The sequence below is a fragment of the Bos javanicus genome, chromosome X (genome assembly GCF_032452875.1).
Source record: "Bos javanicus breed banteng chromosome X, ARS-OSU_banteng_1.0, whole genome shotgun sequence".
NCBI lineage: Eukaryota > Metazoa > Chordata > Mammalia > Artiodactyla > Bovidae > Bos > Bos javanicus.
The window spans coordinates 81073012-81085384 of NC_083897.1; the positions used below are offsets into that span (position 1 = coordinate 81073012).

The 12373-nt window shown below is 36.4% G+C and overlaps 1 protein-coding gene across 2 annotated transcripts in view; it reads right to left on the bottom strand.

The window, feature by feature from the left end:
• Positions 1 to 1451: 1451 nt before the first annotated feature.
• Positions 1452 to 12373, bottom strand: part of OGT (O-linked N-acetylglucosamine (GlcNAc) transferase) — a 42407-nt gene continuing 31485 nt past the window's right edge. For both annotated transcript variants that reach the window (XM_061409731.1, XM_061409729.1), the window contains exons 20-22: positions 11417 to 11669; positions 11050 to 11173; positions 1452 to 3769 (exon numbers count right to left, since the gene is read on the bottom strand). In XM_061409731.1, coding sequence (XP_061265715.1) covers positions 3595 to 3769; positions 11050 to 11173; positions 11417 to 11669 — 552 coding nt within the window. In that variant the 3' untranslated portion in view covers positions 1452 to 3594. The remainder of the gene's footprint in view (positions 3770 to 11049; positions 11174 to 11416; positions 11670 to 12373) is intronic.

Below are 12373 nucleotides of genomic sequence, written 5' to 3' on the forward strand. Positions count from 1 at the left end.
GGATGGGGGCGGGGGGCACGGGGGCCAAACCCCTAGATAAGAGTGACGCAGCAACCCAAAAGTGCCTGGCAACACTGAACTGTGATGCCCGCTTCCAGAACCCCCCGAATTCTGCAGATAAAGAGGAGTTAACTTGAAGCTTTTTGGCACTCACTCCTGACACCAAGAAAAACAAACGGGGGTAGATTAAAAAAAAAAAAAAAACACACACACACAGAGGTAAGCAAATGCCTTCTATATTGTGCCCGATTCTCTGGCAAAACCCCACACATCCCATAATTGAAGCATTTGGCCAACAGAATACAAACAAAATGTCCTTGACATTTAAAAATATTAATAACGAGTTTATCTCATGTTAGACATGGTTCCAAACGTTTTATTTGGATTTAATCCTTACAGACACTTTTAAAAAGCAATGTTAGTACTCTCATTTTACAGCAATCAGTGGCTAAAAAGTGGCAAGGAGCTAGAATTCAAATTCCAGTAGCACTAATTTAGTCTGAAGCACCAAACTGCCTATCTACATATATAAAGGTACTTTCTGAGTTGATAAGAAATTGGGTTAAAAAAGGTTTATCATTATAACCTTATCTCTTACAAGAAACTTTCAATTTACCTCTATAAGCTGCTTCCATAAAATGAGGCTTACATAACTGTGTGCCTCAGAGGTTTGGGGAAAGAATCTGAACATTAGCTGTAGTTAATATTAAAAGGCACGTGCTTCAAGTAAAGAGTGGATTTAGGACTGGAATCAAATGACAAGTTACACAAGTTTATTCAAGGTACATAAACTCCTTTAGACTGGAGGCAGAAGGAGCTGAAGCAGACTGAAAATAACTGATGCAGATTCCTGATAAATAGTCAAGAGGGTGGTGGTAGGTATTTATGACTAAGTTACTGGATACCTTTCTTGTTCCATCTTCCAAGAAACAAACACCAACCTATATTAGGGCTTTAAGGGTTACAGTCCACAGAACTTAGGAGGTAAAGCACCAGATATTTTATTGGAAGCAAATTCTTGTTTATATCTCTGTGAAAACAGGCACCTGAACAGCCTGTTCTGGTCCCTGATACATGGATATCCTCCTCCCTCATACCTGTGGTTGAGTTCAATCACCATACAAAGTGGGAAGGAACAGTCCACATAAAGAATGAGACTACAAGGGTAGATGAAGAAGCCAGAATGGTTATAAGCTAAACAGGAACAAGCACAAGTGAGTGCGCTGGGAGTCTCAGGCTTTCTCAATTCTTAATAGGTTATACACCAACCTCACCCATGCTCCACCACACATGGCTGAGAAAATGAAATAATTCTTACTATCATAGGGGCACTATAAAGAAATTTGGTCCTGTTGTTGCTGGGAACTGTTGAAATATAGATTTCATCATTGGAGGACCCTATTATTCCATCCAACGCTCAATTTAACAGAACACAAAATACATCAGCCATATTAAGGGCAAATCATTCATTTATTGTTTAAAGATTGCAAGACAACATCTGAATTTCTGTAGCACAATTTAAATGTTTTACTTCTTTGATAAAGCAGAGTATAATAGAAAAAAACAAGTAGTTTCCAGTAATATCTATATATCTATTCAGAAATAAGTCCTCCACAGACATGTTACCTGGAAACAAAAGCCTGTTACAATAAGCAAAACTTCAACCAGAGCGGCTACTTTTCGTGCCAGGAAAAGGTTCATCCCTATAGGAGGAATGATGTGCTATGTAAAATGGCTGTAAGGTCACAGCCTTGAGGGCACTGGAAGTATATTATCCTATTCCACATTAAGTAGCTTGGTGAATTTCAAACATCAATTTATCTGCAACCAAGCTGGCAACCTTTAACTGGTATCTTAATCAGATAAAAAATAAATTAAGAAATCCCTAAACTGATGTTCTTTCATTTACATTGTTAAAAGGTACACAAGTTCATTAACATGTAATTCTGGTTAGAATTACACTTGAGACTCTCTGCTCAGATTTTGGTTAATAGTATGAATCTTTCAGAAATTTCAGAAAGTTCTTATTAATCAATAATTTGTCAGCTAGGATACATTCAGGCATCAGCTGCAACTACAAAATAGGTGCACTGCCTCAGCACTTTGGAAAGACATTATAATCTAGAACACTACTAGCAGACAAAATATTACCTGTTACTGGATAGCATATGTGCAGTACAGCAAGACAAAAACATATATTCATATGTTGGCTTATTTAAGCCTCAAGCTCTCGATCCTTTGTTGAAATTCAATAATTTTATTCCTATGGTTTTTTAATACCAAAAAACTCAAGCTCCAGGAGAGCTAAAGTCTAATTTGTACTCCAAACCAAGTAGCAGTGCAGTTTGCTACTACTGAGGCTGAGTCCGAAAAGACTTCAGGATCAAGTCCAGAAGACAGTTATAACACACGATACCCTAGAAGGTCTGAAAAATAATTACTCATATACATTATCTGGTCCTTTTGAGCTTTTTTCCTATAACATGTTTTTGATGAAAGTTATTTAATGTATCAGAGATAACTGTGACTTACTGATCAAATATTTGAATACTTACCTGGGATTTCATTTCTGCTGAAAGAAATAGGAAGAACAGGACTCACTTTAAAAAAACAAACTTCAGAAATGAAGGTAAAAATATTATCACACATTATCACTTTTGGAAGCAGCATAGAGGGACAGTCAAAGGTAAAACACTGGTGAAATAGGTCAAGACTCTAGGCCAAGAAAACCTATATTATTATCATCAATGACAGTACCACAACTGTGCCCTTCATAATTAATAATCACTCCTAAGAATTTTCATTTGGCACCAGATGATATGTTTAAGAGAAACACTCTGGGAGGTTCTGAATCAGACTTGGTTTTGTTAGCCAAGTTACAGGAAAAATTTTAAAGTCGGGGGAGGGGAAGAAGGAACTAGGAAACAGACCAGGAAAAATATTAAGTCATCATCATCATCGTCATTGTCATCATCATCTAAACCAACAAAGCACTGATAGCTCCAGACATTATGTCAGACACTAAAACGACTGATATAGGCTCAAGTGGTTTATAAAACCTATAAAAAGACTACACCAGCAAAGTTCCCATTAATCCGTAGAGTTCAGAAACTAAAACAAGGAAAATTTAGCTTAAAACCTTATCTCAAGAGAATCATATACACTTCACATGAATAAAAATACCTGAAACCAAACATTTTTAAAAGCTCCAATACCCAAAATATAAAGAAAAAAATTAATTCAGAAGACTCATCAATCCATGGAATCACAAAACGGCTGGACAATCTCTCTCTCCCCTCCACACTATCCATCCCATGGAAGACCAAGGGAGATCAGACCTTCGAGACCTATGCACCACCTGGTTGCTGCAAAATCCTATGGAGACTCCTTGTGGAATAGCAGTTTCCCATCTCCTGTGTCTCTCCCTATCATGCAGGAAGCAAGTCTGGCTGTGCTATTGTATTATCATTATTTGTCACCCATCTGCAACATGATACCATACAGATAAGTAAAAAGTACATATCTAGTTCCCTTTCACCAGAAGGTTGAGGCTCAGGTATAGGGGTAATTCTCCTGTGTACATGGTGTCTTTATTTAGGCAGACTCAGTGACTTCAACAGGCTTAATCATGTGATCAGGTTTGTTGCCAGCTGCATAATGCTCCCACATCTGTAGATACAGCCTCTCTAGTTCCATTGTGTATTGTTTGGTGTTGAACAGGGGGCTAGATATTCTCTGCTTCCAGACTTTGCCACGAATTTTCTTCAAGCTGGATAATAAAAAGGAGCCAAGTTTATAAATCACAACAGAAACTCAGAACTAGCTCCCATAAATACCTAAACACCTCTGTGGTAAATTACATGGCCAAACTTATTTTTATAAGATTTTCTCTTCTGACTGGCCCACCATTACCTCAATGCTAAAAAAGTGAAAGGTCACGAATAACAAAATGTTAAACACCTATAATGGAGTTCACCCCCACATTCTGTGAAAAAATTTAATTCTTTCCTAAACAAGTATATCCAAGAGATACCATGCTTTCTCCATTCATCTTATTCCTACCTTTAAAATAAAAACAATTCTTGGCAAGGACACATATCTATTCCTATGTACTACTGGTTAGAATGTAAACTGCTTTACTCTTTCAATAAGCAATTTAGCAATGTGTCTGTTAGAACCATAAATGTTCATAACCGTTATGACCTATCAATAACCTTTTAAATCTATTCAAAAGAAATCATCAGAGATGCAGACACATCTGGCCATGCAAAGATGTTCACTGAAGCACCATTCACAATAGCTAAGGCACAAACAGATGGAAGTATTCATTTTATGAATATTTTAATGAAATAGGAAAACACTCCAGGGGGAAAATGCAATGTCTACTGCTATAATTTTCCCCTTGTACATGAACTGAGTTGGTTATTTAGATACAAAAAAAAGTGTTCCCAATAATAGTGGGGGATTTAATACCCCACTCACTCCTATGGGTAGATCAACCAAACAAAATTAGTAAGGAAACACAAGCTTTAAACTATACAATGGACCAGTTAGACCTAATTGCTATTTACAGGGTATTTCACCCCAAAATATTGGATTTCACCTTTTTCTCAAGTGCACATGGAACATTCTCCAAGATAGATCACATTCTGGGCCAAAAATCTAGCCTTGGCAAATTTTAAAAAATTGAAATCATTTCAAGTTTCTTTTTCTGATCACAATGTACATACCAACTACAGGGGAAAAAAACTATAAAAAAACAAACATATGGAGACTACACAACATGCTTCTGAATAATCAACAGATCATGGAAAAAATAAAAAAGGAAATCAAAATATGCATAGAAACAAATGAAAATTAAATCAAGACAACCAAAAATGTATGGGATTCAGTAAAATCCGTGATAAGAGGGAGGTTCATAGCAATACAAGCCTACCTCAAGAAAGAAGAAAAACATCAAATAAACAACCTAACTTTACACCTAAAGCAACTAGAAAAAGAAAAGAACAACCCCAAAGTTAGCAGAAGGAAAGAAATCATAAAAACCAGAGAAGAGGGCTTCCCTGGTGGCTCAGAGGTTAAAGCATCTGCCTCCAATGCAGGAGACCCGGGATCGATCCCTGGGTCGGGAAGATCCCCTGGAGAAGGAAATGATAACCCACTCCAGTATTCCTGCCTGGAGAATCCCATGGATGGAGAAGCCTGGTAGGCTACAGTCCATGGGGTCGCAAAGAGTTGGACACGACTGAGCAACTTAAAAAAAAAAAAGAGAGAGAAGAAATAAGTGAAAAATTAATGAATGAGACTATAGCAAAGATCAATAAAACTAAAAGCTGGTTCTTTGAGAAGATAAATAAAATAGACAAACCATTAGCCAGACTCATCAAGGAAAAAAGGGAGAAGAATCAAATCAACAAAATCAGAAATGAAAATGGAGAAATCACAACAGACAACACAGAAATACAAAGAATCAGAAGAGACTACTATCAGCAACTATATGCCAATAAAATGGACAACTTGGAAGAAATGGACAAATTCTTAGAAAAGCACAACTTTCCAAAACTGAACCAGGAAGAAATAGAAAATCTTAACAGACCCATCACAAGCATGGAAATCGAAACTGTAATCAGAAATCTTTCAGCAAACAAAAGCCCAGGACCAGACGGCTTCACAGCTGAATTCTACCAAAAATTTAGAGAAGAGCTAACACCTATCCTACTCGAACTCTTCCAGAAAATTGCAGAGGAAGGTAAACTCCCAAACTCATTCTATGAGGCTACCATCACCCTAATCTAACACAACCAGACAAAGATGCCACAAAAAAAACTACAAGCCAATATCACTGATGAACATAAATGCAAAAATACTCAACAAAATTCTAGCAAACAGAATCCAACAACATATTAAAAAGATCACACATCATGACTAAGTGGGCTTTATCCAGGGATGCAAGGATTCTTCAATATTTGCAAATCAATCAATATGATACACCATATTAACAAATTGAAAGATAAAAACCATATGATTATCTCAACAGATGCAGAGAAAGCCTTTGACAAAATTCAACACCCATTTATGATAAAAAAAACTCTCCAAAAACCAGGCACAGAAGGAACATACCTCAACATAATAAAAGCCATATACAACAAACCCACAGCAAACATTCTCAACAGTGAAAAATTGAAAAGCATTCCCTCTAAAATTAGGAACAAGACAAGGGTGCCCACTCTCACCACTACTATTCAATATAGTTTTGGAAGTCCTAGCCACAGCAACCAAACAAAAGAAATAAAAGGAATCCAGACTGGAAAAGAAGAAGTAAAACTCTGTTTGCAGATGACATGATACTCTACATAGAAAACCCTAAAGATACCACCAGAAAATTACTAGAATTCATTAATGAATTAAAGTTGCAGGATATAAAATTAATACAAAGAAATCCCTTGCATTCCTATACACTGCAATGTATATGAAAAAAGAGAGAAATTAAGGAAACAACCCCATTCTCCATTACAAAGAAAAGAGTAAAATACTTAAGAATAAATTTTACTAAATAAACAAAAGACCTATATATAGAAAACTATAAAACACTGATGAAAGAAATCAAAGATGACACAAATAGATGGAGAAATATACCACATTCATGGACTGGAAGAATCAATATAGTGAAAACGATTATACTACTCAAAGTAATCTATAAATTCAATGCAATCCCTATCAAGCTACCAATGGTATTTTTCATAGAACTAGAACAAATAATTTCAGTTTGTATGGAAACACAAAAAGTCTCGAATAGCCAAAGCAATCTTGGGAAAGAAGAATGGAACCGGAGGAATCAACCTTCCTGACTTCAGACTATACTACAAAACTACAGTCATCAGGACAGTATGGTACTGGTATAAAGACGGAAATATAGATCAATGGAACAAAATAGAAAGCCCAGAGAGAAAACCATGTACCTATGGACACCTTATCTTTGACAAAGGAGGCAAAAATATACAGTGGAGAAAAGACAATCTCTTCATCAAGTGGTGCTGGGAAAACTGGTCAACCATGTGTAAAAGAATGAAATTAGAACACTTTCTAACACCATACACAAAAACAAAATGAATTAAAGGTCTAAATGTAAGACCAGAAACTGTAAAATTCATAGAGTAAAACATAGGCAGAACACTCTGACATAAGTCACAGCAAGAGCCTCTATGACCCACTTCCCAGAGTAGTGGAAATAAAAACAAAAATAAACAGTATGGGACCTAATTAAACTTAAAAGCTTTTGCACAATAAAGGAAACTGTAAGCAAGGTGAAAAGGCATCTTCAGAATGAAGCAAAATGAAACAACTGCCAAAGAATTAATCTCCAAAATACACAAGTAGCTCATGAAGCTCAATACCAGAAAAATGAGCAACCCAATCAAAATGTGGGCCAAAGAACTAAACAGACATTTCTCCAATGAAGACATACAGATGGCTAATAATACATCAAAAGGTGCTCAACATCACTCATTACTAGAGAAATGCAAATCAAAACCACAGTGAAGTATCATCTCACGCCAGTCAGAATGGCTGCCATCAAAGTCTACAAACAATAAATGCTGGAGAGGGTGTGGAGAAAAGGGAACCCTCTTACACTGCTGGTGGGAAGGCAAACTGGTAACAGCCACTATGGAGAACAGTGTGGAGATTCCTTAAAAAACAGCAATTAGAACTGCCATCCGACCCAGAAATCCTACTGCTGGGCATACACACCAAGAAAACCACAACTGAAACACACATGTACCCCTATGTTCATTGCAGCACTGTTTACAATAGCTAGCACATGGAAGCAACCTAGATGTTCATCAGCAGGTGAATAGATTAGGAAGTTGTACATATACACAATGGAATATTACTCAGCTGTGAAAAAGAATGTATTTGAGTCTGTTCTAATAAGGTGGATGAAACTGGAGCCTATCATACAGAGTGAAGTCAGAAAGAGAAACTCCAATACAGTGTGTGTGTGTGTGTGTGTGTGTTTATATATATATATATATATATATATATATATATATATGGAATTTAGAAAGACAGTAATGACAATCCTATATTCAAGGACTTTTGCACTGTGTGGGAGAAGGTGAGTGTGGGATGATTTAAGAGAACAGCATTGAAATATGTATACTACTACATGTAAAATAGATGACCAATGCAAGTTTGATGCATGAAGCAGGGCACTCAAAGCTGGTGCTCTGGGACAACCCAGAGGGATGGCGTGGTAAGGGAGATGGGAGGGGGGTTCAGGATGGGAGGACACATGTGCACCCATGGCTGATTCATGTCAATGTATGGCAGAAATCACAATAGTGTAAAGTAATTATCCTCCAATTAAAATAAATTAATTTTTTAAAAAAGTGTTCCTAATATCACTTGTTCAGAAACAGGAAAAAAAATCAATTCTTCTGGGAACACAGGAAAGAATTCTCTCTCGATTCTTGTTCTGAATAAATCATTTGTCATGAAACTATTCTTATATAGAGACAATTATTACTTTAAAACCAGAAGGTGGAATACTCCTGAAGAGTTTTTTTTAATTAATTAAAATGTTATTTTATTGTTTGCTGTGCCAGAAACTAGTAAAATGGCTATGCATATCCATTGGCCTCAAACCAACCATAACCATATTAATGTTATCCTCCAAATAAAATTCTGAATCTCAGCAGAATGGTTAAACTGTGCTGCATCCATACACTGAAATATTACTCAGCAATAAAAGGGAATGAGTTACTGATATCAGCCAACAACATGGATGAATCTCAAAACATTATCCTGAGTGAGAAGCCTTCAGAGTACATAATGTATGATTCCATTTGTATGAGGTTCTAATAAGACTAAGTAAATTATGCGCAGGCATGTGTGCGTGGTAAGTTGCTTCAGTCATGTCTGACTCTGCGACCCCATGGACTGTAGGCTCCTCTGTCTATGGGATTCTCCGGGCAAGAATACTGCAGTAGGTTGTCATGCCCTCCTCCAGGGGATCTTCCCAAGCCAGGGATCAGACCTGCATCTCTTACATCTCCTGCATTGCAGGCAGGTCCTTCACCACTAGTGCCACCTGGTAAGCCCCAAATAAACTACAGTGGAAAAAAATTCAAAATACTGGTTATCTCAGAGCTGGTGAGGTGGACCAACTGAGAAGGGGTATGAAGCAACCTTCTGGAGTGATGGTAATATGCTATATCTTGTTGGAGGTTTGGCTTATAAAGGTATTTCTCAAAACTCACTTCAGATTTGTGTATTCCAGTTGGGATTAACAGATACTATACACAGCATATACATACACACACATGTATATAGTATATATAAAATAAACAAGGTTCTACTTTATAGCACAAGGAACTATATTCAAAATCCCATAATAAACCATAATGGAAAAGAAAATGAAAAACGTGTGTGTGTGTATAACTGAATCAATTCTGCTATACACCGGAAATACAATATTGTAAATCAACTACACTTCAATTAACAAAATTAATTAAAAAAAGATTTGTGCATTCCACTGTATTTAAATTTTACCTCAAAAGAGAAGCAAATATTAAACTCTTAATGATGTCCATTCTGAGGTAAAAACACTGATGTCTATAATTTACTTCAAATAAGATGGATTACTAAATGGGTATAGAAATAAATAGATGAAATATAAATAGATGAAATAAATGTGGTAAAAGTATAGAAGAATATTAGTGGTGGAAGCTAGGTGGTAAGTATGTGTTTATTATAAAACTGAAATTTTTCACAACAAAATCTTGGGGAAAAGCATTATTTATATGAAGTCAGCTAAGTTCCAAAAATGTAAAAAAAAAAAAAAATACACTCAATTATTTACTGTAGTTATCTCTGGGATGATGGACCTGAAGCTTCATATTTAATGCCCAGTCTCAAATTTTTCACTTATTTTTCTTAGCTGTATGTGATGTTCAATGGAGAAAATTTTGAAAATAAATAAATACTTAACATACATCTGTTGAATGCTTACTATGTACCAAGAACTGTTGTAAGTGCTTCACATGGAGGACCTTTTTAAAATCCTCACATCTCTGCAGGGTAGGTACTATCATTCATCCCCATTTTGCAGATGGAAAAACCAAGGCACATAAAGACTAACTTGTCCAAAGTCACAAAAATTATGAGAGCCTGGATTCAAACCCAGGAAATCTAACTCAAAGAGGGTGCTTCTTTAAGCTTCTACATAATATGCTACTTCTCAGAAAAACAAAAAGAAAAAAAAAATCACCCATAATACCCAAAGAAAAATCTCATTTAAGTAATACACTATTTTATTGTATGGATAAAGCATCATTTATCTAAGCATTTAAGTTGTACCTGGATATTATTAGGGTCAAAGAGTCAGCTTTTTTTTTTTAAGCTTTAAAACGATTGCACCAATTTATTTACCAATGTATGAAAAGGCCAGCACCTCAATGCTCCCTCATCATTTGTATCATATTAAGTCTTAGACTTTATAGTCAAATAATGGGTATACCTCAGTGTTATTTTATTTCTACTAGGGAATTCCCTTGTAGTTCAGTGGTTAGGCCTCTGCACTTACCCTGCCCAAGGGCATGGGTTCAGTTCCTGGCCAGGGAACTAAGATCCTGCAAGCAGCATGGCACAGCCAAGAAATAAATATATACATAAATATTTATTTGTACGACAGAGGCTGAAACTTTTTCCTATTAACTATTTGATTTTCTACTTTGGTCAGTTGTCATTTCCTTGTTTACTTTCCTATTAAGGGATTTAAAATGTAAAATTCTTCAGTCTTTATATATTGGCAATCCAGTGGTTAAGACTCCACACTTCCAACTGCAGGGGGCAAGGCATTCCTCACAGCACAGCCAAAATAAATAAATTAAATAAAAAAGAAAAAGTTCTTATCTCATCCAGAGAGCATACAACTAATTCACATATTTTATATTACCCTTATTTTATGATTTCACACCTAAATTCTCTCTAAATTTTCCTTATTTCCTTCACTATACCATATAATTTTTCATGGAAAAGTTTACTTACTATTCTAGATCAGTCCCCAGCTTCACAGCTATGTCTTCATATTCTTGTCTATTTTTAGCAATAAGCTCAAGACAACCTAAACAAGTGAGCTGGGAAGCCGCAACTCGAGAAGCAAGAGTCTCTCCTGCAGTAAAAAAAGATAATAATTGCACATCTGAGAACACAAATAGCACACAGTTATTAATGTTATTTATGTTTAAATATCCAAAAAAAAATAAATATCCACACAATGCAGATGAGGCATGTTCAGACCTCAACAAGTCTCATTTTCTATCATTTTGCCCTAAATATTGCTTCTAGTACATATGATTTCACCTGGAAGTGTTTCTTCCAAGGAGATTTTAAAAAGAATAAGGAAGCAACTCACCTGGCATAGTCACCATGGGTGTCCCTGCCCAGAGAACATCCATCCCTGTGGTGTGCCCATTACAAAGGGGAGTGTCTAGACAGACATCAGCCAGCTGGCCTCTCCGGACATGTTCCTCTTTAGGAGCAACAGGTGAAAAAATGATACGGTTCTGAGGAAGTCCCATATTCTGTGCATACTGTTGAATATTAGGTTCTCCTACTGCTGGAAAACGTAACAGCCACAGTACACTATTGGGAACACGCTTCAGTATCTAAAATAGGGAAAATAAGAATAAGTATTAATAGCTCTGCCCTTCTCAAGAAAGGCTCCCATAAATTTCTAGTAATTCTACCATATACCGTACTCTATGCTTTTCACCCAGAAAGCAGCCTACTGTGAACTTAAGTTTTTCTTTCACATAGATGAATTAGATCAACTGGGTTATAGTGTTCTGCTTAGCTGTCCCCAAACACAGTTCAAAGAAACAGGAGACTGATGCAAGAAGCACAAAACAAGTAACTAATTAGAATAATCTGAGGCAGCTATGTCCTGTGGAAACTGATACTAGGAGTGGTTTTTGTCCACAAGATAGGAATTTTTCATTTCAACTTTCAAATTCCCCAGCATGGTACAACAAACAAAGTTAGCTCACATTTGCCAAACTTTATTTGCACAATCTAGATCAGGGGTCGGCAGATTTTTTTCTGTAAAGGACCAGAGAGCAAATATTTTTGCTTTTGATGCCAGCATGGACTCTGTCATAACTATTCAATTCTGCCCTCGTCACTGGAAAGCAGCCACAGACAATATGTAAATTAGTAGGCACAGCTGTGTGTCAATAAAATTTTATTTACAAAAACAAGCAGTTGGGACTTTCCTGGCAGTCCAGTGGTTATTAAGACTGCTTCTACCATAGGGGGTGTGTGTTTGATCCCTGATTGGGGAACTAAAATCTGGCATGCCTCACATTGTGAC